The 26734-nt window shown below is 45.9% G+C and overlaps 1 protein-coding gene across 1 annotated transcript; it reads left to right on the top strand.

Annotated features, from left to right (window-relative positions):
• The first annotated feature begins 605 nt into the window (after window positions 1-605).
• Window positions 606-26728, top strand: LOC121839955 (neuroblastoma-amplified sequence-like). Its single transcript, XM_042300559.1, has 9 exons — window positions 606-677; window positions 1034-1157; window positions 7478-7554; window positions 7648-7785; window positions 17778-18001; window positions 18089-18199; window positions 18911-19045; window positions 21866-21978; window positions 26565-26728. Exons 1-9 carry the CDS (start codon window positions 606-608, stop codon window positions 26726-26728), a joined length of 1158 nt encoding a protein of 385 aa, XP_042156493.1.
• The last annotated feature ends 6 nt before the right edge of the window (window positions 26729-26734 follow it).

The following is a 26734-nucleotide window of genomic DNA, read 5'->3' on the forward strand; positions in this document are numbered from 1 at the left end:
AACAATGTCCACCAGAACAGCTGAATGTTCATTTCTCGACCATATGCTGCCAACCGGTTAACTGACCTCATGTGTAACCACGCCAACCCAGGACATCCACATCCGGGCTTCTTCACCTGTGGGATTGTCTGGGGGGGGGAGTATTTTGTTATGTAATGAATCCAGTTTGTGGGGAAAAACTAATTCTGATTGGCTAGGCTCCCCAGTGCGTGGGCCTATGGCCTGGCTCCCCGTGGGTGGGCCTATGGCCTGGCTCCCGGTGGGTGGGCCTATGGCCTGGCTGCCAGGTAGGTGGGCCTATGGCCTGGCTGCCAGGTGGGTAGGCCTATGGCCTGGCTCCCGGTGGGTGGGCCTATGGCCTGGCTCCCGGTGGGTGGGCCTATGGCCTGGCTGCCAGGTAGGTGGGCCTATGGCCTGGCTGCCAGGTGGGTAGGCCTATGGCCTGGCTGCCAGGTGGGTGGGCCTATGGCCTGGCTGCCAGGTGGATGGGCCTATGGCCTGGCTGCCAGGTGGGTGGGCCTATGGCCTGGCTGCCAGGTGGGTGGGCCTATGGCCTGGCTCCCCGGTGGGTGGGCCTATAGCCTGGCTCCCCAGTGGGTGGGCCTATGGCCTGGCTGCCAGGTGAGTGGGCCTATGGCCTGGCTGCCAGGTGGGTGGGCCTATGGCCTGGCTGCCAGGTAGGTGGGCCTATGGCCTGGCTGCCAGGTGGGTAGGCCTATGGCCTGGCTGCCAGGTGGGTGGGCCTATGGCCTGGCTGCCAGGTGGGTGGGCCTATGGCCTGGCTGCCAGGTGGGTGGGCCTATGGCCTGGCTGCCAGGTGGGTGGGCCTATGGCCTGGCTGCCAGGTGGGTGGGCCTATGGCCTGGCTGCCAGGTGGGTGGGCCTATGGCCTGGCTGCCAGGTGGGTGGGCCTATGGCCTGGCTGCCAGGTGGGTGGTGCCTATGGCCTGGCTGTCAGGTGGGTGGGCCTATGCCCTCCCAGGCCCACCCATGACTTCACCCCTTCTCATTCTAAACCTCTTGTCTCTCTCAGAGTGAAGATGTGTATGGGTCGTATGATGCCGTACCTCAGGAGCAGTTTGCTGAGGTTCTACTGCGGACTGGGAAGCTGGCTGAGACCAAGACAGAGGGACAGACCCTGTTCCCTGCCACAGAGGGTAATACACAAACACACACTGAGGGAGGGAGGGAGGGAGAGAAAAAACACCACTAAACTCAACCCATATTTTTGTTTTATTTTCCCTTGTGTACTTTAACTATTTGCACATCGTTACAACACTGTATATAGACATATGTCATGAAATGTTTATTATTTTGGTACTTTTGTGAGTGTAATGTTCACTGTTAATTTGTATTGTTTATTCACCTTTTGTTTATATATTTCACTTTCTTTGGTAATGTAAACATATGTTTCCCATTAATAAATATGTTAAATATGTTGAAGAGGGTGGGGCTTAAGCTGCATCCCTGTCTCACCCCACGGCCTTGTGGGAAGAAATGTGTTTTTTTGCCATTTTTAACCGCACACTTGTTTGTGTACATGAATGCTATAATGTCGTATGTTTCCCCCCGAACACCACTTTCCATCAATTTGTATACCAGTCGTATGTTTCCCCGAACACCACTTTCCAACACCACTTTCCATCAGTTTGTATACCAGTCGTATGTTTCTCCCCAACACCACTTTCCATCAGTTTGTATACCAGTCGTATGTTTCTCCCCAACACCACTTTCCATCAGTTTGTATACCAGTCGTATGTTTCTCCCCAACACCACTTTCCATCAGTTTGTATACCAGTCGTATGTTTCCCCCAACACCACTTTCCATCAGTTTGTATACCAGTCGTATGTTTCCCCGAACACCACTTTCCATCAGTTTGTATACCAGTCGTATGTTTCTCCCCAACACCACTTTCCATCAGTTTGTATACCAGTCGTATGTTTCCCCCGAACACCACTTTCCATCAGTTTGTATACCAGTCGTATGTTTCCCCCAACACCACTTTCCATCAGTTTGTATACCAGTCGTATGTTTCCATCCCCCGAACACCACTTTCCATCAGTTTGTATACCAGTCGTATGTTTCTCCCCAACACCACTTTCCATCAGTTTGTATACCAGTCGTATGTTTCTCCCCAACACCACTTTCCATATGTTTCTCCCCAACACCACTTTCCATCAGTTTGTATACCAGTCGTATGTTTCCCCCCGAACACCACTTTCCATCAGTTTGTATACCAGTCGTATGTTTCTCCCCAACACCACTTTCCATCAGTTTGTATACCAGTCGTATGTTTCTCCCCAACACCACTTTCCATCAGTTTGTATACCAGGCCCTCGTGCCAAATATGTTTTAAATCAACAAAGCATGAGAAGACTTTGTCTTTATTTTGGTTTGTTTGTTTGTCAATTAGGGTTATGCAGGGTGAATACATGGTCTGTTGTACGGTAATTTGGTAAAAAGCCAATTTGACATTTGTTCAGTACATTGTTTTTGCTGAGGAAATGGACAAGTCTGCTGTTAGGAAAATCCTCTGCATTATCATTAAGGTTGCTGTTGACCCATATCCCCCAGTAGTTATTGGGGTCAAATTTGGTTCCAAATATTGGGGAAGATGCCAGAGCTAAGGATGATGTTAAAGAGTTTTAGTTTAGCCAATTGGAATTTGTTGTCTGTATATTTTATCATTTCATTGAGGATACCATCAACACCACAGGCCTTTTTTTTTTTTTTTGGGTTGGAGGGTTTTTATTTTGTCCTGTAACTCTTTCAATGTAATTGGAGAATCCAGTGGGTTCTGGTAGTCTTTAATAGTTGATTCTAAGATGTGTTGTTTATTTTGTATATATTTTTGCAATTCATTCTTTGTTATAGGGCTAAAAAGATTGGAGAAGTGGTTTATCCAAACATCTCCGTTTTAGATAATTATTTGTTTGTTTCGAGTTTTCCAATTTTCCCAGAAATGGTTAGATTCTATGGTTTCTTCTGAGCTGATTTCTGACATGCTGTTCCTTCTTTTTCCGTAGTTTATTTTTGTATTGATTTAGTGATTCTCCATAGTGAAGGAGTAGACTAATTTTTAGATTTGATAGGGAAGCTGAGAGGTCAAATATACTGTTTAGATGTTCTACCTTCACTAGTACAGTGAAACCTTTAGTCCAGGACATTGTCTAGAAGGGATTGAATTTGTTGTTGCCTAATTGTTTTTTGGTAGGTTTCCACACTACTCTCCTTCCATCTATAGCATTTCTTAATATTACTGAGTTCCTTTGGCTTTAATGCCTCATGATTGAGTATTGCTCTTTTCAAATAGAGTGATTTTGCTTATGTTGTCGTAGTTGTGCCTAGGGGGGCATATAGGGGAGGGAATGCTGTCACCTCCAGGTAGGTGTTTGTCCCCCTGTGTGCTGAGGGTGTCAGGTTCTTGTCCAGTTCTGGCATTTAGGTCACCACAGACTAGTGCATGTCCCTGGGCCTGGAAATTATTGATCTCCCCCTCCAGGATGGAGAAGCTGTCTGCGTTAAAGTATGGGGATTCTAGTGGGGGATATAGGTAGCACACAGGAGGACATTTTTCTCTGTTGAGATCATGTTGAGATCATGTCTGCGTTAAAGGGGATTCTAATTAGGAGGGATTATGGGGGATATAGGTAGCACACAGGAGGACATCATTCTCTGTTGAGATCATTAGGAGGGATTCTAGTGGGGGATATAGGTAGCACACAGGAGGACATCATTTACATTAAAGTATGGGGATTCTAGTGGGGGATATAGGTAGCACACAGGAGGACATCATTTACATTAAAGTATGGGGATTCTAGTGGGGGATATAGGTAGCACACAGGAGGACATCATTTACATTAAAGTATGGGGATTCTAGTGGGGGATATAGGTAGCACACAGGAGGACATCATTTACATTAAAGTATGGGGATTCTAGTGGGGGATATAGGTAGCACACAGGAGGACATCATTTACATTCAAACAGCTCTCCTGTAAAGTCGTGACTTGCCTAGTTTCCTTAATCGGGTAACATATCTTGCTGTCTGATATGGGGGAGGCCTATATAGTGTGTGGTCAGGGTTTGTTTGGGGGGGTATTATTCACCAGCTGTATGGTGGCAGGGAGAAAGTGTTTTGATGGTAGAGTTCAGCTTTAGTCCCTCCTCCTCCTCTCTCTTGGTAGAGTTCAGCTTTAGTCCCTCCTCCTCCTCTCTCTTGGTAGAGTTCAGCTTTAGTCCCTCCTCCTCCTCTCTCTTGGTAGACTTCAGCTTTAGTCCCTCCTCCTCCTCTCTCTTGGTAGAGTTCAGCTTTAGTCCCTCCTCCTCCTCTCTTGGTAGAGTTCAGCTTTAGTCCCTCCTCCTCCTCTCTCTTGGTAGACTTCAGCTTTAGTCCCTCCTCCTCCTCTCTCTTGGTAGACTTCAGCTTTAGTCCCTCCTCCTCCTCTCTCTTGGTAGACTTCAGCTTTAGTCCCTCCTCCTCCTCTCTCTTGGTAGACTTCAGCTTTAGTCCCTCCTCCTCCTCTCTCTTGGTAGACTTCAGCTTTAGTCCCTCCTCCTCCTCTCTCTTGGTAGACTTCAGCTTTAGTCCCTCCTCCTCCTCTCTCTTGGTAGACTTCAGCTTTAGTCCCTCCTCCTCCTCTCTCTTGGTAGACTTCAGCTTTAGTCCCTCCTCCTCCTCTCTCTTGGTAGACTTCAGCTTTAGTCCCTCCTCCTCCTCTCTCTTGGTAGACTTCAGCTTTAGTCCCTCCTCCTCCTCTCTCTTGGTAGACTTCAGCTTTAGTCCCTCCTCCTCCTCTCTCTTGGTAGACTTCAGCTTTAGTCCCTCCTCCTCCTCTCTCTTGGTAGACTTCAGCTTTAGTCCCTCCTCCTCCTCTCTCTTGGTAGACTTCAGCTTTAGTCCCTCCTCCTCCTCTCTCTTGGTAGACTTCAGCTTTAGTCCCTCCTCCTCCTCTCTCTTGGTAGACTTCAGCTTTAGTCCCTCCTCCTCCTCTCTCTTGGTAGAGTTCAGCTTTAGTCCCTCCTCCTCCTCTCTCTTGGTAGAGTTCCGCTTTAGTCCCTCCTCCTCCTCTCTCTTGGTAGAGTTCAGCTTTAGTCCCTCCTCCTCCTCTCTCTTGGTAGAGTTCAGCTTTAGTCCCTCCTCCTCCTCTCTCTTGGTAGACTTCAGCTTTAGTCCCTCCTCCTCCTCTCTCTTGGTAGACTTCAGCTTTAGTCCCTCCTCCTCCTCTCTCTTGGTAGACTTCAGCTTTAGTCCCTCCTCCTCCTCTCTCTTGGTAGAGTTCAGCTTTAGTCCCTCCTCCTCTCTCTTGGTAGACTTCAGCTTTAGTCCCTCCTCCTCCTCTCTCTTGGTAGACTTCAGCTTTAGTCCCTCCTCCTCTCTCTTGGTAGACTTCAGCTTTAGTCCCTCCTCCTCATCTCTCTTGGTAGACTTCAGCTTTAGTCCCTCCTCCTCCTCTCTCTTGGTAGAGTTCAGCTTTAGTCCCTCCTCCTCCTCTCTCTTGGTAGAGTTCAGCTTTAGTCCCTCCTCCTCTCCCTCTCTTGGTAGAGTTCAGCTTTGCTCTCTCGCTGTCTCTCACTCACTCACTCTCTCGTGCTCTCTTCTCTTCTCCTCGCTCTCTCTCTCGTTCTCGTTCGCTCTCTCTCGCTCATTCTCTCGCCCTATCACATAGTGCTTGAGGTACTTTAAGCACTTAATTTTGGAAATTCAAGTACTTGGATTATCTTGAAAACCAGACATTATCTCAAGTTGGTACTTCACAAGTACTTGATTTATAATGAGGAGAACAGAAAACGATCGAATATGTTCATATGAAAAATTTATTGGTCTTGAAAATGAAGTTTTATTTCCCCACGTGTTTCGCTCTCTTGTTGGCGCTCATTCTACCCACAATGCCACTCAGGTACAGAACTGACTGATTAGGTGCCGCCAAATGTTCCATTGGGAGCTGATATGCCGGGCAAATGTGGATCCTGTCTGGCAGGATGTTGATGTTTATGAATGGGTTTTGCCCAAACAGGGATGTAGTGGAAAGGAAATGTGGATCCTGTCTGGCAGGATGTTGATGTTTATGAATGGGTTTTGCCCAACCAGGGATGTAGTGGAAAGGAAATGTGGATCCTGTCTGGCAGGATATTGATGTTTATGAATGGGTTTTGCCCAACCAGGGATGTAGTGGAAAGGAAATGTGGATCCTGTCTGGCAGGATGTTGATGTTTATGAATGGGTTTTGCCCAACCAGGGATGTAGTGGAAAGGAAATGTGGATCCTGTCTGGCAGGATGTTGATGTTTATGAATGGGTTTTGCCCAAACAGGGATGAATTGGAAAGGAAATGTGGATCCTGTCTGGCAGGATATTGTATTTATGAATGGGTTTTGCCCAACCAGGGATGTAGTGGAAAGGAAATGTGGATCCTGTCTGGCAGGATATTGTATTTATGAATGGGTTTATGAAAGGAAATGTCGTTTACTCACTGTTTTATTTTGTTAATGATAGTTTAGCCACTAATTATTGCATTCCCGGTGTTCATCTCTCTCTTGATGGTAGAGTTCAGCTTTAGTCCCTCCTCCTCTCTCTCTCTTGATGGTAGAGTTCAGCTTTAGTCCCTCCTCCTCTCTCTCTCTTGATGGTAGAGTTCAGCTTTAGTCCCTCCTCCTCTCTCTCTCTCTCTCTCTCTTGATGGTAGAGTTCAGCTTTAGTCCCTCCTCCTCCTCCTCCTCCTCTCTCTCTCTTGATGGTAGAGTTCAGCTTTAGTCCCTCCTCCCTCTCTCTCTCTCTCTTGATGGTAGAGTTCAGCTTTAGTCCCCTCCTCCTCTCTCTCTCTCTCTCTTGATGGTAGAGTTCAGCTTTAGTCCCTCCTCCTCTCTCTCTTGATGGTAGAGTTCAGCTTTAGTCCTCCTCCTCTCTCTCTCTTGATGGTAGAGTTCAGCTTTAGTCCCTCCTCCTCCTCTCTCTCTCTCTCTCTCTTGATGGTAGAGTTCAGCTTTAGTCCCTCCTCTCTCTCTCTCTCTCTCTTGATGGTAGAGTTCAGCTTTTTAGTCTCCTCCTCTCTCTCTCTCTCTCTTGATGGTAGAGTTCAGCTTTAGTCCCTCCTCCTCTCTCTCTCTCTCTCTTGATGGTAGAGTTCAGCTTTAGTCCCTCCTCCTCTCTCTTGATGGTATAGTTCAGCTTTAGTCCCTCTCTCTCTTGATGGTAGAGTTAATCTTTAGTCACTCCTCTCTCTCTTGATGGTAGAGTTCTACTTTAGTCCCTCCTCCTCCCCTCTCTCTCTCCCTCTCTCCTTCCCAGCGCTCCCCCTCTCCTCCACACTCTGTCTCAATTAAATGTCAGTTGTAAGGTCTTTATTGGCATGGGAAACATGAAATGTTAACATTTCCAAAGCAAGTGAAGTCCCCCCACTCTTTCTCAGGGTAATTCAAGGGGCTTTATTGGCATGGGAAACATATGTTATCGTTTCCTGTCTCTCTCTCTCTCTCTCAGTACTGCTGCAGCTGGCCAGTGATGCCTTTCCCAGAGACATGACCCTGTCTCTGGCCTATCTCCTGGCCCTACCGCAGGTAACACACACGCTCTGCTCTCTGATTGGTCAGTTACATTCATCCGTAAGTTGACCTCTTCACCTGTATACTCCACACTGGTACCCCCCTCAGGTCCTGGATGCTAACAGGTGTTTTGAGACGCAGTCCCACTCGGCCCTGTCCCTGCAGCTAGCAGCCTACTACTATAGTCTACAGATCTACAACCACCTGGTCCCATGCCTCAAGGCCAACACACACACTCTCTACAGGGTGAGTACACTGTGTGTTTGAGGTGTGTTTGAGGTGTGTTTGGGGTGTGTTTGAGGTGTGTTTGAGCTGTGTTTGAGGTGTGTGTAGTTCAGCCTACTACTATAGCCATAGGTGTGGTGTCTAATGAGCTAAGCTTCCCAAAACAGTCAATAGAACCTACAGGGTTCTACGTTGTTGATAGTGTTGTATGAAACAGACCTACGGGGTTCTACGTTGTTGATAGTGTCGTAGGAAACAGACCTACGGGGTTCTACGTTGTTGATAGTGTCGTAGGAAACACACCTACAGGGTTCTACGTTGTTGATAGTGTTGTATGAAACAGACCTACGGGGTTCTACGTTGTTGATAGTGTCGTAGGAAACAGACCTACGGGGTTCTACGTTGTTGATAGTGTCGTAGGAAACAGACCTACGGGGTTCTACGTTGTTGATAGTTGATAGCTGCAGGCAGAACAGTTGAAACTGGAGCAGCAGCACGGCCAGGTGTACTGGGGACAGCTAGGAGTCATCAGGTCAGGTAGTCCTGAGGGATGTTCCTAGGGCTCATGTCCTGAGAGAGAGAGAGAGTTAGTTATTAAATTCACACAGGACACTGGATAATACAGGAGAAGTACTCCTGATATAACAAACTGACCCCAGCCCCCCGACACATAAACTATTGCAGCATAAATACTGGAGGCTGAGACAGGAGGGGACTGGAGACACTGTGGCCCCATCCGAGGACACACCCGGACAGGGCCAAACAGGAAGGATATAACCCCACCCACTTTGCCAAAGCACAGCCCCCACACCACTAGAGGAATATCTTCAACCACCAACTTACCATCCTGAGACAAGGCCGAGTATAGCCCACAAAGATCCGCCAACCCAGACAGGGAGATCATGTCAGTGACTCAACCCACTCAAGTGACGCACCCCTCCCAGGGACGGTATGATAGAGCCCCAGTAAGCCAGTGACTCAGCCCCTGTAATAGGGTTAGAGGCAGAGAATCCCAGTGGAAAGAGGGGAACCGGCCAGGCAGAGACAGCAAGGGCGGTTCGTTGCTCCAGAGCCTTTCCGTTCACCTTCCCACTCCTGGGCCAGACTACACTCAATCATATGACCCACTGAAGAGATGAGTCTTAGTAAAGACTTAAAGGTTGAGACAGAGTCTGCGTCTCTCACATGGGTAGGCAGACCATTCCATAAAAATGGAGCTCTATAGGAGAAAGCCCTGCCTCCAGCTGTTTGCTTAGAAATTCTAGAGACAATTAGGAAGACTGCGTCTTGTGACTGTAGCGTACGTGTAGGTATGTACGGCAGGACCAAATCAGAGAGATGGGTAGGAGCAAGCCCATGTAATGCTTTGTAGGTTAGCAGTAAAACCTTGAAATCAGCCCTTGCATTAACAGGAAGCCAGTGTAGGGAGGCTAGCACTGGAGTAATATGATCAAATTTTTTGGTTCTAGTCAGGATTCTAGCAGTTGTATTTAGCACGAACTGAAGTTTATTTAGTGCTTTATCCGGGTAGCCGGAAAGTAGAGCATTGCAGTAGTCAAACCTAGAAGTTAGAAAAGCATGGATTACATTTTTATGCATAATTTTTGGACAAAAATTCTGATTTTTGCAATGTTACGTAGATGGAAAAAGCAGTTTTATTTGAGACGACTGTACAACCATTAAGATTAATTGTCAGATTCAACAGAAGATCTCTTTGTTTCTTGGGAACAAGCATCTCTGTTTTGTCCGAGTTTAAAAGTAGAACGTTTGCAGCCATCCACTTCCTTATGTCTGAAACACAGGCTTCTAGCGAGGGCAATTTTGGGGCTTCACCATGTTTCATTGAAATATACAGCTGTGTGTCATCCGCATAGCAGTGAAAGTTAACATTATGTTTTCGAATAACATCCCCAAGAGGTAAAATATATAGTGAAAACAATAGTGGTCCCAAAACGGAACCTTGAGGAACACCGAAATCTACAGTTGATTTGTCAGAGGACAAACCATTCACAGAGACAAACTGATATCTTTCAGATAAGATAAGATCTGAACCAGGCCAGAACTTGTCCGTGTAGACCAATTTGAGTTTCCAATCTCCAAAATAATGTGGTGATCAATGGTATCAAAAGCAGCACTAAGGTCTAGGGGTTGTTGATCAGTGGTATTCTGTGGTGGTAGGGGTTGTTGTTTATCAGTGGTATTCTGTGGTGGTAGGGGTTGTTTATCAGTGGTATTCTGTGGTGGAAGGGGTTGTTGTTTATCAGTGGTATTCTGTGGTGGAAGGGGTTGTTGTTGATCAGTGGTATTCTGTGGTGGGTAGGGGTTGTTGTTTATCAGTGGTATTCTGTGGTGGTAGGGGTTGTTGTTTATCAGTGGTATTCTGTGGTGGTAGGGGTTGTTGTTTATCAGTGGTATTCTGTGGTGGTAGGGGTTGTTGTTTATCAGTGGTATTCTGTGGTGGTAGGGGTTGTTGTTTATCAGTGGTATTCTGTGGTGGTAGGGGTTGTTGTTTATCAGTGGTATTCTGTGGTGGTAGGGGTTGTTGTTTATCAGTGGTATTCTGTGGTGGTAGGGGTTGTTGTTGATCAGTGGTATTCTGTGGTGGTAGGGGTTGTTTATCAGTGGTATTCTGTGGTGGTAGGGGTTGTTTATCAGTGGTATTCTGTGGTGGTAGGGGTTGTTGTTTATCAGTGGTATTCTGTGGTGGTAGGGGTTGTTGTTTATCAGTGGTATTCTGTGGTGGTAGGGGTTGTTGTTTATCAGTGGTATTCTGTGGTGGTAGGGGTTGTTGTTTATCAGTGGTATTCTGTGTGGTAGGGGTTGTTGTTTATCAGTGGTATTCTGTGGTGGTAGGGGTTGTTGTTTATCAGTGGTATTCTGTGGTGGTAGGGGTTGTTGTTTATCAGTGGTATTCTGTGGTGGTAGGGGTTGTTTATCAGTGGTATTCTGTGGTGGAAGGGGTTGTTGTTTATCAGTGGTATTCTGTGGTGGTAGGGGTTGTGGTTTATCAGTGGTATTCTGTGGTGGTAGGGGTTGTTGTTTATCAGTGGTATTCTGTGGTGGAAGGGGTTGTTGTTTATCAGTGGTATTCTGTGGTGGAAGGGGTTGTTGTTTATCAGTGGTATTCTGTGGTGGTAGGGGTTGTTGTTTATCAGTGGTATTCTGTGGTGGTAGGGGTTGTTGTTTATCAGTGGTATTCTGTGGTGGTAGGGGTTGTTTATCAGTGGTATTCTGTGGTGGTAGGGGTTGTTGTTTATCAGTGGTATTCTGTGGTGGTAGGGGTTGTGGTTTATCAGTGGTATTCTGTGGTGGTAGGGGTTGTTTATCAGTGGTATTCTGTGGTGGTAGGGGTTGTTGTTTATCAGTGGTATTCTGTGGTGGTAGGGGTTGTGGTTTATCAGTGGTATTCTGTGGTGGTAGGGGTTGTTGTTTATCAGTGGTATTCTATGGTGGTAGGGGTTGTTTATCAGTGGTATTCTGTGGTGGTAGGGGTTGTTTATCAGTGGTATTCTGTGGTGGTAGGGGTTGTTTATCAGTGGTATTCTGTGGTGGTAGGGGTTGTTGTTTATCAGTGGTATTCTGTGGTGGTAGGGGTTGTGGTTTATCAGTGGTATTCTGTGGTGGTAGGGGTTGTTTATCAGTGGTATTCTGTGGTGGTAGGGGTTGTTGTTTATCAGTGGTATTCTGTGGTGGTAGGGGTTGTTTATCAGTGGTATTCTGTGGTGGTAGGGGTTGTTGTTTATCAGTGGTATTCTGTGATGGTAGGGGTTGTGGTTTATCAGTGGGTGTGGTAGGGGTTGTTCTTTATCAGTGGTATTCTGTGGTGGTAGGGGTTGTGGTTTATCAGTGGTATTCTGTGGTGGTAGGGGTTGTGGTTTATCAGTGGTATTCTGTGGTGGTAGGGGTTGTGGTTTATCAGTGGTATTCTGTGGTGGTAGGGTTTGTTTATCAGTGGTATTCTGTGGTGGTAGGGGTTGTTTATCAGTGGTATTCTGTGGTGGTAGGGGTTGTTTATCAGTGGTATTCTGTGGTGGTCTCTGTCTCTCTCTGTCTCTCTCTCTGTCTCTGTCTCTCTCAATTCAATTCAATTCAAGGGCTTTATTGGCATGGGAAACATGTGTCAACATTGCCAAAGCAATTGAGGAAGATAATAGTGAATATATAAAGTGAAATAAACAATAAAAATGAATAGTAAACATTACACATACAGAAGTTTCAAAACAATAAAGACATTACAAATGTCATATTATATACATATATTAACACTGCTCAAAAAAATAAAGGGAACACTTAAACAACACAATGTAACTCCAAGTCAATCACACTTCTGTGAAATCAAACTGTCCACTTAGGAAGCAACACTGATTGACAATAAATTTCACATGCTGTTGTGCAAATGGAATAGACAACCGGTGGAAATTATAGGCAATTAGCAAGACACCCCCAATAAAGGAGTGGTTCTGCAGGTGGTGACCACAGATCATTTCTCAGTTCCTATGCTTCCTGGCTGATGTTTTGGTCACTTTTGAATGCTGGCGGTGCTTTCACTCTAGTGGTAGCATGAGACGGAGTCTACAACCCACACAAGTGGCTCAGGTAGTGCAGCTCATCCAGGATGGCACATCAATGCAAGCTGTGGCAAGAAGGTTTGCTGTGTCTGTCAGCGTAGTGTCCAGAGCATGGAGGCGCTACCAGGAGACAGGCTAGTACATCAGGAGACGTGGGAGGGCAACAACCCAGCAGCAGGACCGCTACCTCCGCCTTTGTGCAAGGAGGAGCAGGAGGAGCACTGCCAGATTCCTGCAAAATGACATCCAGCAGGCCACAAATGTGCATGTGTCTGCTCAAACGGTCAGAAACAGACTCCATGAGGGTGGTATGAGGGCCCGATGTCCACAGGTGGGGGTTGTGCTTACAGCCCAACACTGTGCAGGACGTTTGGCATTTGCCAGAGAACACCAAGATTGGCAAATTCGCCACTGGCGCCCTGTGCTCTTCACAGATGAAAGCAGGTTCACACTGAGCACATGTGACAGTCTGGAGACACCGTGGAGAACGTTCTGCTACCTGCAACATCCTCCAGCATGACCGGTTTGGCGGTGGGTCAGTCATGGTGTGGGGTGGCATTTCTTTGGGGGGCCGCACAGGCCTCCATGTGCTCGCCAGAGGTTGCCTGACTGTCATTAGGTACCGAGATGAGATCCTCAGACCCGTTGTGAGACCATATGCTGGTGCGGTTGGCCCTGGGTTCCTCCTAATGCAAGTCAATGCTAGAGCTCATGTGGCTGGAGTGTGTCAGCAGTTCCTGCAAGAGGAAGGCATTGATGCTATGGACTGACCCACCCGTTCCCCAGACCTGAATCCAATTGAGCACATCTGGGGACATCATGTCTCGCTCCATCCACCAACGCCACGTTGCACCACAGACTGTCCAGGAATTGGCGGATGCTTTAGTCCAGGTCTGGGAGGAGATCCCTCAGGAGACCATCCGCCACCTCATCAGGAGCATGCCCAGGTGTTGTAGGGAGGTCATACAGGCACGTGGAGGCCACACACACTACTGAGCCTCATTTAGACTTGTTTTAAGGACATTACATCAAAGTTGGATCAGCCTGTAGTGTGGTTTTCCACTTTAATTTTGAGTGTGACTCCAAATCCAGACCTCCATGGGTTGATAAATTAGATTTCCATTGATAATTTTTGTGTGATTTTGTTGTCAGCACATTCAACTATGTAAAGAAAAAAGTATTTAATAAGAATATTTCATTCATTCAGATCTGGGATGTGTTTTTTTAGTGTTCCCTTTACTTTTTTGAACAGTGTGTGTGTGTGTGTGTGTATATATATATATTGGTTAAAGTACAAAATAAAATAAATAAAAAAATAAAAAAAATATATAGGTTGTATTTACAATTTGTTCTTCACTGGTTGCCCTTTTCTCGTGGCAACAGGTCACACATCTTGCTGCTGTGATGCACACTGGTATTTCACCCAGTAGATATGGGAGTTTATCAATGGATTTGTTTTCTAGTTCTTTGTGTATCTGTGTAATCTGAGGGAAATATGTGTCTCTAATATGGTCATACATTGGGCAGGAGGTTAGGAAGTGCAGCTCAGTTTCCACCTCATTTTGTGGGCAGTGAGCACATAGCCTGTCTTCTCTTGAGAGCCATGTCTGCCTACGGCGGCCTTTCTCAATAGCAAGGCTATGCTCACTGATTCTGTACATAGGTAAAGATTTCCGTTTGGGTCTGTCACAGTCGTCAGGTATTTTGCCACTGTGTACTCTATGTTTAGGGCCAAATAGCATTCTAGTTTGCTCTGTTTTTTTGTACATTTTTTCCAATGTGTCAAGTAATTATCTTTTTTTTTTCTCATGATTTGGTTGGGTCTAATTGTGTTGCTGTCCTGGGGCTCTGTAGTGTGTGTTTGTGTTTGTGAGCAGAGCCCCAGGACTAGCTTGCTTAGGGGACTCTTCTCCAGGTTCATCTCTCTGTAGGTGATGGTTTTGTTATGGAAGGTTTGGGAATCACTTCCTTTTAGGTGGTTGTAGAATTTAATGGCTCTTTTCTGGATTTTGATAATTAGTGGGTATCGGCCTAATTCTGCTCTGCATGCATTATTTGGTGTTCTACGTTGTACACGGAGGATATTTTTGAAGAATTCTGCATGCAGAGTCTCAATTTTGTGTTTGTCCCATTTTGTGAATTCTTGGTTGGACCCCAGACCTCACAACCATAAAGGGCAATGGGCACTATGACTGATTCAAGTATTGCTAGCCAGATCCTAATTGGTATGTTGAAATTTATGTTCCTTTTGATGGCGTAGAATGCCCTTCTTACCTTGTCTCCTGTTCCTTCCCAGTAGTGGGTTGTGGCCCTGTTCCGTCCCAGTAGTGGGCTGTGGTCCTGTTCCATCCCAGTAGTGGGCTGTGGTCCTGTTCCCTCCCAGTAGTGGGTTGTGGTCCTGTTCCCTCCCAGTAGTGGGTTGTGGTCCTGTTCCCAGTAGTGGGTTGTGGTCCTGTTCCCTCCCTGTAGTGGGTTGCGATCCTGTGGTCCACATACTTTTGATCATGTAGGGTTTATATTTAAAATCTTTCAGTATTAGATGAAACATTTGGTATTTCTGACACCTCATTTTTCTTGACGTCGCGCTCTGTGTGGCTCTCACACATCTTTATATTGTGACAGTTTTACACAACAATGGGGGAGGAGGGAGAGAGAAATAGAAGATGAGGAGAGGGAAGAGAGAGTAGGTTGCTATGGTGAAAATAAAAGTGTTGTATTTAGTTAGATGTGATGTATGGTACCAGTCAAAAGTTAGGACACCTACTCATTCCATTTTTTCTTTTTACTATTTTCTTCATTGTAGAATAATAGTTTATACATCAAAACTATGAAATAACACATATGGCATCATGTCGAATCAAAATATATTTGAGATTCTTCAAAGTTGTCACCCTTTGCCTTGATGACAGCTTTGCACACTCTTGGCATTCTCTCAAGCGTTATGAGGAATGCTTTTCCAACACTCTTGAAGGAGTTCCCACATATGCTGAGCACCAACTCATCCCAAACCATCTCAATTGGGTTGTGGTCGGATGATTGTGGAGGCCAGGTCATCTGATGCAGAAATATGTCACTTTCACACATTAACAGGTCCAATACAGCAAATGAAATTAGCTGCTTATTAATCTACCCATCATGTCCGATTTCAAAAAGGCTTTACAGCGAAAGCACAACATATGATTATGTTAGGTCATAGCCAAGTCAAAAAAACACACAGACATTTTTTCCAACCAAATATAGGAGTCACAAAAAGCAGAAATATAGATATAATTAATCACTAACCTTTGATGATCTTCATCAGATGACACTCATAGGACATCATGTTACACAATACATGTATGTTTTGTTTTGATAATGTTTATATTTATATCCAACAATCTCAGTTTACATTGGCGCGTTACGTGCAGTAATGTTTTGATTCCAAAACATCTGGTGATTTTGCAGAAATTCTCATAATAAACATTGATTAAAGATACAAGTGTTATTCACATAATTAAAGATAGACTTCTCCTTAATGCAACCGCTGTCCGATTAAAAAAAAAAAAAAAAAACTTTATGGAAAAAGCATAATCTGAGAACGGCGCTCAGAGCCCAATCCAGCTAAAGACATATCCGCCATGTTGGAGTCAACATAAGTAGAAATAGAAATAACACTATAAATATTCCCTTACCTTTGATGTTCTTCATCAGAAGGCACTCCCAGGAATCCCAGTTCGACAATAAATGACTGATTTGTTCCATGAAGTCCATAATTTTTGCCCAAATAGCCACTTGTTGTTAGCGTGTTCAGTCCAATAATCCATCTTCATGAGGCGCGAGCACTTCGTCCAGACATAAACTCAAAAAGTTCCGTTACAAGTCGTAGAAACAAGTCAAATGATGTATGGAATCAATCTTTAGGATGTTTTTAACATAAATCATCAATAAGGTTCCAACCGGAGAATTTTATTGTCTGAAGAAAAGCACTGGAACGAGAGCAAACTCTGTCGGGAGTGTGCGTCACGAGCCTGAGACACTCTGCCAGACCCATGACTCAGTTAGCTCCCATTCCCCCCTCCTTTATAGCAGAATCCTGAAATAAGGTTCTAAAGACGGTTGACATCTAGTGGAAGCCGTAGGAAGTGCAACTTGACTCCATAGACACTGTGTGTTCGGTAGGCCAAGCTTTGAAAAACGACAAACCTCAGATTTCCCACTTCCTGGTTGGATTTTTCTCAGGTTTTCGCCTGCCATATGAGTTCTGTTATACTCACAGACATCATTCAAACAGTTTTAGAAACTTCAGTGTGTTTTCTAACCAATACTAATAATAACATGCTTATTAGCATCTGGGACAGAGTAGGAGGCAGTTCACTCTGGGCACGCTATTCGTCCAAAAGTGAAAATGCTGCCCCCTATCCCAAAAAAGGTTTAAGAAGGAAATAACTTCCACAAATTAACTTTTGACAAGGCACACCTGTTAATTGAAATGCATTCCAGGTGACTACCTTATGAAGCTGGTTGAGAGAATGCCAAGAGTGTGCAAAGCTGTCATCAAGGCAAAGGGTGGCTACTTTGAAGAATCTAAAATATATTTTGATTTATTTAACACTTGTTTTGGTTACTACATGATTCCATGTGTTATTTCATAGTTTTGATGTCTTCAATATTCTACAATGTAGAAAATAGTACAAATGACGAATAACTCTTGAATTAGTAGGTGTTCTAAAACGTTTGACTGGTACTGTGTGCATGAATGTCGGAAGTTTACAAACACTTATGTTGAAAAACTCGTTTTTCAAGAGCGAGTGGAGGACAGAGGAGCCTCTTAAAGAAGAAGTTACAGGTCTGTGAGAGCCAGAAATATTGCTTGTTTGTAGGTGACCAAATACTTATTTTCCACCATAATTTGCAAATAAATTCATTAAAAATCCTACAATGTTATTTTCTGGATTTTTTTCCCTCATTTTGTCTGTCATAGTTGAAGTGTACCTATGATGAAAATTACAGGCCTCTCTCATCTTTTTAAGTGGGAGAACTTGCACAATTGGTGGCTGACTAAATACTTTTTTGCCCCACCCTACATACATATATATAATATACATAAATATTTGTTTATATGTGTGTGTGTATATATGTATATGTGTGTGTTTGTATTTCTCCATATTTAAAACGTATATGGGGAGGGGGATTGGAAATAATGCAGACAATTACATTGATGGAAGATCCATCTGCAATATTAAAGACATTTTTCTGCAAATGTATTACTATGGAGATTGCATGGCCGTGTGCTAGATTTTATAGACCTGTCAGCAACAGATGTGGCTGAAATAGCTGAATTCACTAAAATGAAGGTGTCATATTTACATATTCTTTTTAACGAATTTAGCCCGATGTCTTTTTTGTGACTTGCCTGGAGAGGCTGTGTGACTGAGGAAGGGTGCATTTTATCTGTTTCTTACTCAGGCCGACCCCAAGGAGCTGATCCGATTGGTCACCCAGCACGTGACGGCCCATTCTGATTGGCCAGCGGACGTGGAGGAGTTGATTGGCCAGCTCCAGGTGTATAACGAGCGTCTGACAGACCTGACGCAGGCCCAGGTGTTGCAGGGGCTGGGACGTGGGGTCGACACAAGACGATTCAGTTCCGACGCACACTACAAGAAACAGACCATTCTGGGTCTGACTGAGTGAGTAGGGAGGGGGAGGTAGTAGAAGTGATTTTTACCAAAATGACCTGGTTTTCCTGAAATCGATGTTTGGTGTGTGTGTTGCAGGACCCTGGATGACAGCGTGTGGAGGATCAGTCTGTCTCTAGCCCAGCGCTACAGCATTCCCCTCTGGGACATCTATATGACTCACCTGGAGTTCCTCTTCACTGACAGCGGGTAAGACACACACACACACACCACACACACACACACCACACACACACACATAGACACACACACACACACACCACACACACACCACACCACACACACACACACATAGACACACACACCACACCACACACACACACACATAGACACACACACACACACCACACCACACACACCCCCTCTTTCTCTCAATTCAATTCAAGGGTCTTTATTGGCATGGGAAACATATGTTAACATTACCAAAGAAAGTGAAATAGATAATAAACAAAAGTTAAATAAACAATAAAAATGAACAGTAAACATTACACTGACAGACGTTCCTATGGAATAGAGACATTTCAAATGTCATATTATGTCTATATACAGTGTTGTAATGATGTGCAAATAGTTAAAGTACAAAAGGGAAAATAAATAAACATAAATATGGGTTGTATTTACAACAGTGTTTGTTCTTCACTGGTTGCCCTTTTCTCAAGGCAGCAGGTCACAAATCTTGCTGCTGTGATGGCAACACTGTGGAATTTCACCCAGTAGATATGGGAGTTTATCATTATTGGGTTTGTTTGTGTATCTGTGTAATCTGAGGGAAATATTTGTCTCTAATATGGTCATACATTTGTCAAGAGGTCTTTTTCTCTTTCTTTGGTTGTGGACTACTGATGATGATACTATTTACACTAATGTCTCCTCTCCTCCCCCTCTCCTCCTCCTCCTCAGTCTCTCTACCAAGGACATTGAGGGTCGTGTGGACACCTTGGCTCTATTTGACTGTCTGAAGTCAGAACCTGAGTCTTTCCACAGTCACATGTCTAAATATGTGTTGACCTCCGTGGAAGGGACAGACCTGCCCAGGTACAAACACTCCTTCATTCTTCACTGTCTATCACAGTGGTTCTTAATCCTCTCCTCCGGGACCCGCCCATATTTCACAATTGTCCTACATCATCAGATTGAGGTGAGAATCGTATGTGTATCCAGGGATTGAAATGAAGCTAATTCTTGACATTAGGGATAGCAGTGGCCCGTGGCTAGTTCTTCTCAGACTGAACGAGTATAAAATGTCCCCATCTAGCACCATGACGGTCTACAAGTCCAGCTGGCCAGTGTTCTTAAAGGCATACTTCCTGATTTTGGCAATGAGGCCCTTTTGTCTCTGTCCCCAGAGCCGATAAACATGGTGAACACCATGTATATGTCTCTGTCCCCAGAATACCATGTTTATGTCTCTGTCCCCAGAATACCATGTTTATGTCTCTGTCCCCAGAATACCATGTTTATGTCTCTGTCCCCAGAATACCATGTTTATGTCTCTGTCCCCAGAATACCATGTTTATGTCTCTGTCCCCAGAATACCATGTTTATGTCTCTGTCCCCAGAATACCATGTTTATGTCTCTGTCCCCAGAATACCATGTTTATGTCTCTGTCCCCAGAATACCATGTTTATGTCTCTGTCCCCAGAATACCATGTATATGTCACTGTCCCCAGAATACCATTTATATGTCTCTGTCCCCAGAATACCATGTTTATGTCTCTGTCCCCAGAATACCATGTTTATGTCTCTGTCCCCAGAATACCATGTATAAGTCTCTGTCCCCAGAATACCATGTTTATGTCTCTGTCCCCAGAATACCATGTTTATGTCTCTGTCCCCAGAATACCATGTTTATGTCTCTGTCCCCAGAATACCATGTTTATGTCTCTGTCCCCAGAATACCATGTATATGTCACTGTCCCCAGAATACCATTTATATGTCTCTGTCCCCAGAATACCATGTTTATGTCTCTGTCCCCAGAATACCATGTTTATGTCTCTGTCCCCAGAATACCATGTATAAGTCTCTGTCCCCAGAATACCATGTTTATGTCTCTGTCCCCAGAATACCATGTTTATGTCTCTGTCCCCAGAATACCATGTTTATGTCTCTGTCCCCAGAATACCATGTTTATGTCTCTGTCCCCAGAATACCATGTTTATGTCTCTGTCCCCAGAATACCATGTTTATGTCACTGTCCCCAGAATACCATGTATATGTCTCTGTCCCCAGAATACCATGTATATGTCTCTGTCCCCAGAATACCATGTTTATGTCTCTGTCCCCAGAATACCATGTTTATGTCTCTGTCCCCAGAATACCATGTTTATGTCTCTGTCCCCAGAATACCATGTTTATGTCTCTGTCCCCAGAATACCATGTTTATGTCTCTGTCCCCAGAATACCATGTTTATGTCTCTGTCCCCAGAATACCATGTTTATGTCTCTGTATCTGCTAGCATGCTATGTTTAATTGACTGGAAGTCTATGGGTATCTGCTAGCATGCTATGTTTAATTGACTGGAAGTCTATGGGTATCTGCTAGCATGCTATGTTTAATTGACTGGAAGTCTATGGGTATCTGCTAGCATGCTATGATTGTATCCCCATAGACATCCAGTCATTGTGTTAATGCTAGTTAGCTATCGAAATGGTATTGGCAAGTTTTTCCTCATTGCCAAAATCCCAAAGTAACCCTTTTAAAATGACCCTCTTCTCCTCTCCCTGATCATCTTCTCATCTCCTGATCATCTTCTCATCTCCCTGATCCTCTTCTCCTCTCCCTGATTCCTCTTCTCCTCTCCTGATCCTCTTCTCCTCTCCCTGATCCTCTTCTCCTCTCCCTGATCCTCTTCTCCTCTCCCTGATCCTCTTCTCCTCTCCCTGATCCTCTTCTCCTCTCCCTGATTCACTCTTCTCCTCTCCCTGATTCACTCTTCTCCTCTCCCTGATTCCCTCTTCTCCCTGATTCCATCTTCTCCCTGATTCCATCTTCTCCCTGATTCCATCTTCTCCTCCTCTCCCTGATTCCATCTTCTCCTCCTCTCCCTGATTCCATCTTCTCCTCCTCTCCCTGATTCCTCTTTTCCTCTCCATGATTCCATCTTCTCCCTAATTCCATCTTCTCCTCCTCTCCCTGATTCCATCTTCTCCTCCTCTCCCTGATTCCATCTTCTCCTCCTCTCCCTGATTCCATCTTCTCCTCCTCTCCCTGATTCCATCTTCTCCTCCTCTCCCTGATTCCATCTTCTCCTCCTCTCCCTGATTCCATCTTTTCCTCTCCATGATTCCTTCTTTTCCTCTCCCTGATTCCATCTTCTCTTCTCCCTGATTCTCCTCTCCCGGATTCCATCCTCTCCTCTCCCTGATTCCATCCTCTCCTCTCCCATATTCTCCTCTCCCTGATTCTCCTCCCCCTGATTCTCCTCCCCCTGATTCTCCTCCCCTGATTCTCCTCCCCTGATTCTCCTCTCCTGTCCTTGATTCTCCTCTCCTGTCCCTGATTCTCCTCTCCTGTCCCTGATTCTCCTCTCCCCTCCCTGATTCTCCCTCCCCTCCCTGATTCTCCTCTCCCTCCCTGATTCTCCTCTCCCCTCCCTGATTCTCCTCTCCCCTCCCTGATTCTCCTCTCCCCTCCCTGATTCTCCTCTCCTGTCCCTGATTCTCCTCTCCCCTCCCTGATTATCCTCTCCTGTCCCTGATTCTCCTCTCCCCTCCCTGATTATCCTCTCCCGTCCCTGATTCTCCTCTCCCCTCCCTGATTCTCCTCTCCCGTCCCTGATTCTCCTCCCCCTGATTCTCTTCTCCTCTCTCCCTGATTCTCCCCTCCCTGATTCTCCTCTCCTCTCCTTTCTAGGCTGTTGTATTACTATACCCTGTTGGAGGAGTGTTGTGGATCGTACTGCTCTTCTGTCATCACCCCTGACACTCACATCAAACTGCTCAAGAAGCTCCGCTCCGTCACTACCGGTAAGGAAACAACCAGGGACGTCACTACCGGTAAGGAAACAGCCAGGGGACGTCACTACCGGTAAGGAAACGGCCAGGGACGTCACTACCGGTAAGGAAACGGCCAGGGACGTCACTACCGGTAAGGAAACGGCCAGGGACGTCACTACCGGTAAGGAAACGGCCAGGGACGTCACTACCGGTAAGGAAACGGCCAGGGACGTCACTACCGGTAAGGAAACGGCCAGGGACGTCACTACCGGTAAGGAAACGGCCAGGGACGTCACTACCGGTAAGGAAACGGCCAGGGACGTCACTACCGGTAAGGAAACGGCCAGGGGACGTCACTACCGGTAAGGAAACAACCGGCCAGGGACGTCACTACCGGTAAGGAAACAACCGGCCAGGGACGTCACTACCGGTAAGGAAACAACCGGCCAGGGACGTCACTACCGGTAAGGAAACAACCGGCCAGGGACGTCACTACCGGTAAGGAAACAACCGGCCAGGGACGTCACTACCGGTAAGGAAACAACCGGCCAGGGACGTCACTACCGGTAAGGAAACAACCGGCCAGGGACGTCACTACCGGTAAGGAAACAACCGGCCAGGGACGTCACTACCGGTAAGGAAACAACCGGCCAGGGACGTCACTACCGGTAAGGAAACAACCGGCCAGGGACGTCACTACCGGTAAGGAAACAACCGGCCAGGGACGTCACTACCGGTAAGGAAACAAACAACCAGGGACGTCACTACTTTAGACCAGGGCTCTATGACACCCTATCCCCTATGCAGGGCACTACTGTAGATCAGGGCTCTATGACACCCTATTCCCTATGCAGGGCACTACTTTAGACCAGGGCTCTATGACACCCTATTCCCTATGCAGGGCACTACTGTAGACCAGGGCTTTGTGATGTGTGTGTGTGTCGTGTGTGTGTTTGTGTGTGTCCCGCCCGTGTGTTCTGAACTCGACAGGAAGTTGTCAACAGTATTTGCACGCATCACTTCCTCCCCTCCTGTCCCCCGTAACACCAGCCCTTCTACTATCACACCAGTGGAGGCTGGTGACCTGAACAGCACCACAACTGCAGCTATGGCAGTGTGGCAAACGACGTCATTAACGCACTTGATATAAAGCAACATTGTGTTGCTCCGTTTGTGTATTTATCAAAAGGCCTTTGACTCAGTTGACCATGAATTGTTGCTAGCTAGACTCAGAAACATTGGGTCTCAGTGAAGGGGCAGTAAAGGAAGTTTAGGAACTAATCTTTGACAGAACACAATGTGTTATATACTGACAATCACAAGTCTAGCTTTCTAGAGATTAATAAAGGTGTCCCCAGGGTTCCATTTTAGCTCCTGTGTTGTTCTCAATTTGTATTAATGATTTGGGAACTGGGATGCAACCAGCAAAGTTATGTCTATATACAGATGACACAGTCATCTCTTTATGTAATTCCTCCTCTGGTTCAGGCTGTTGAAGAGTGGTGTTCAAGACTCACACTGTTCAAGACTCACACTGGTCTTGAATGTAGAAACAACTAAATTCATGACCTTTACCAGAGCTAGAACTCTGCCAGAGAACTTTAGCATTGTCTGGTGGCTTATCCATTGAAAAAGTATCATCCTACACATAACTAGGTATCTGGTTGGATGACAAGTTGTCCTTTAAAGTTCATGTGGATAATCTTGTGACAAGCTTACATTGAAATTGGGTTTTTATTTTCGTAATAAGGCTTGTTTATGGCTAGAAAGAAGCTTGTTCAGGCCACTTTTCTCTCTGTTATTAATTATGATTGTTGTATATGCATGTAGCCTCCTCTGTCTGACAGAGACTCTGTTTATCATGCAGCCTCCTCTGTCTGACAGAGACTGGACTCTGTTTATCATGCAGCCTCCTCACCATTGCACCTTGTACCAAGTAGAAGGTTGGACCTCACTTTATATCCGCAGAAAGATACATTTGTATGTGTTCATCTACAAAGGCTTTTGGCTAAACTCCCTCTTTACCTCTGTGGTCTGGTCTCCTTCACCACCAGCAGGTAAACTCCCTCTTTACCTCTGTGGTCTGGTCTCCTTCACCACCAGCAGGTAAACTCCCTCTTTACCTCTGTAGTCTGGTCTCCTTCACCACCAGCAGGTAAACTCCCTCTTTACCTCTGTGGTCTGGTCTCCTTCACCACCAGCAGGTAAACTCCCTCTTTACCTCTGTGGTCTGGTCTCCTTCACCACCAGCAGGTAAACTCCCTCTTTACCTCTGTGGTCTGGTCTATGTTACCATACCCGGTCTGCTAGGTGGTTGCTATGTTACCATACCCGGTCTGCTAGGTGGTTGCTATGTTACCATACCCGGTCTGCTAGGTGGTTGCTATGTGACCATACCCGGTCTGCTAGGTGGGTGCTATGTTACCATACCCGGTCTGCTAGGAGGTTGCTATGTTACCATACCCGGTCTGCTAGGTGGTTGCTATGTTACCATACCCGGTCTGCTAGGTGGGTGCTATGGTACCATACCTGGTCTGCTAGGTGGTTGCTATGTTACCATACCCGGTCTGCTAGGTGGTTGCTATGTTACCATACCCGGTCTGCTAGGTGGTTGCTATGCCTCATCTAGATATGTTAGTGACCCTGAATGGAATAGTCTACAACCCATGCCTCATCTAGATATGTTAGTGACCCTGAATCGATTTAAAATATTGATGGGAGACTCTGTTACAGAGGAGTGTAACACCAGTCTCAATGTCAACAGTGAAGAGGCGACTCTGGTATGCTGGCCTTCTAGGCAGAGTTCCTCTGTCCAGTCTCAACGTCAACAGTGAAGAGGCGACTCCGGGATGCTGGCCTTCTAGGCAGAGTTCCTCTGTCCAGTCTCAACGTCAACAGTGAAGAGCCGACTCCGGGATGCTGGCCTTCTAGGCAGAGTTCCTCTGTCCAGTCTCAACGTCAACAGTGAAGAGGCGACTCCGGGATGCTGGCCTTCTAGGCAGAGTTCCTCTGTCCAGTCTCAACGTCAACAGTGAAGAGGCGACTCCGGGATGCTGGCCTTCTAGGCAGAGTTCCTCTGTCCAGTCTCAACGTCAACAGTGAAGAGGCGACTCCGGGATGCTGAACTTCTAGGCAGAGTTCCTCTGTCCAGTCTCAACGTCAACAGTGAAGAGGCGACTCCGGGATGCTGAACTTCTAGGCAGAGTTCCTCTGTCCAGTCTCAACGTCAACAGTGAAGATGCGACTCCGGGATGCTGAACTTCTAGGCAGAGTTCCTCTGTCCAGTCTCAACGTCAACAGTGAAGATGCGACTCCGGGATGCTGAACTTCTAGGCAGAGTTCCTCTGTCCAGTCTCAACGTCAACAGTGAAGAGGCGACTCCGGGATGCTGACCTTCTAGGCAGAGTTCCTCTGTCCAGTGTCTGTGTTCTTTTGCCCATCTTAATCTTTTATTTTTATTGGCCGGTCTGAGAGATGGCTCTTTCTTTACAACTCTGCCTAGAAGGCCAGCATCTCGGAGTCGCCTCTTCACTGTTGATGTAGAGACTGGACAGAGGAACTCTGCCTAGAAGGCCATCGCCCGGAGTCTCCTCTTCACTGTTGATGTAGAGACTGGACAGAGGAACTCTGCCTAGAAGGCCATCGCCCGGAGTCTCCTCTTCACTGTTGATGTAGAGACTGGACAGAGGAACTCTGCCTAGAAGGCCATCGCCCGGAGTCTCCTCTTCACTGTTGATGTAGAGACTGGACAGAGGAACTCTGCCTAGAAGGCCATCGCCCCGGAGTCGCCTCTTCACTGTTGATGTAGAGACTGGTGTTTTGTGGGTACTATTTAATGAAGCTGCCAGTTGAGGACTTGTGAGGCGTCTGTTTCTCAAACTAGACACTCCAATGTACTTGTCCTCTTGCTCAGTTGCGCACCGGGGCCTCCCACTCCTCTTTCTATTCTGGTTAGTGCCAGTTTGCGCTGTTCTGTGAAGGGAGTAGTACACAGCGTTGTACCAGATCTTCAGTTTCTTGGCAATTTCTCGCATGGAATAGCTTTCATTTCTCAGAACAAGAATAGACTGACGAGTTTCAGAAGAAAGTTCTTTGTTTCTGGCCATGTTGAACCTGTAATCGAACCCACAAATGCTGATGCTCCAGATACTCAACTAGTCTAAAGAAGGCCAGTATTATTGCTTCTTTAATCAGGACAACAGTTTTCAGCTGTGCTAACATAATTGCAAAATGGTTTTCTAATGATCAGTTGCCTTTTAAAATAATAAACTTGGATTAGCTAACACAACGTGCCATTGGAACACAGGAGTGATGGTTGCTGACAATGGACCTCTGTACGTCTATGTAGATATTCCATTAAAAATCAGCTGTTTCCAGCTACAATAGTCATTTACAACATTAACAATGTCTACACTGTATTTCTGATCAATTTGACGTTATTTTAATGGACAAAAAAATGTGCTTTTCTTTCTCAGTGACCCCAACCTTTTGAGTGGTAGTGTCTATATTTCTACATGTCATTTTAACTGCACGTTAGGTATCTGTTTCCTCTGTTATATCTGTTTCCTCTGTTATATCTGTTTCCCCTGTTATGGTAAAATTATATGTTTCCTCAGGGCTGGACTACCGTAAGATGACCGATGAGGTGTCGGATCCCCTGGCCGCTCTGGAACCCGTTCTAACCAGTCAGAATGTCCTGTCCATCTCCAAACTGGCCAATCGGCTCCCTCGCCCAGGAGGGGTGTGGTTTCTGCTAGCGCAGTGCACGCAACCTGGCTAAGGAAGC

Source organism: Oncorhynchus tshawytscha, linkage group LG18, assembly GCF_018296145.1.
Source record: "Oncorhynchus tshawytscha isolate Ot180627B linkage group LG18, Otsh_v2.0, whole genome shotgun sequence".
NCBI classification, from domain to species: domain Eukaryota; kingdom Metazoa; phylum Chordata; class Actinopteri; order Salmoniformes; family Salmonidae; genus Oncorhynchus; species Oncorhynchus tshawytscha.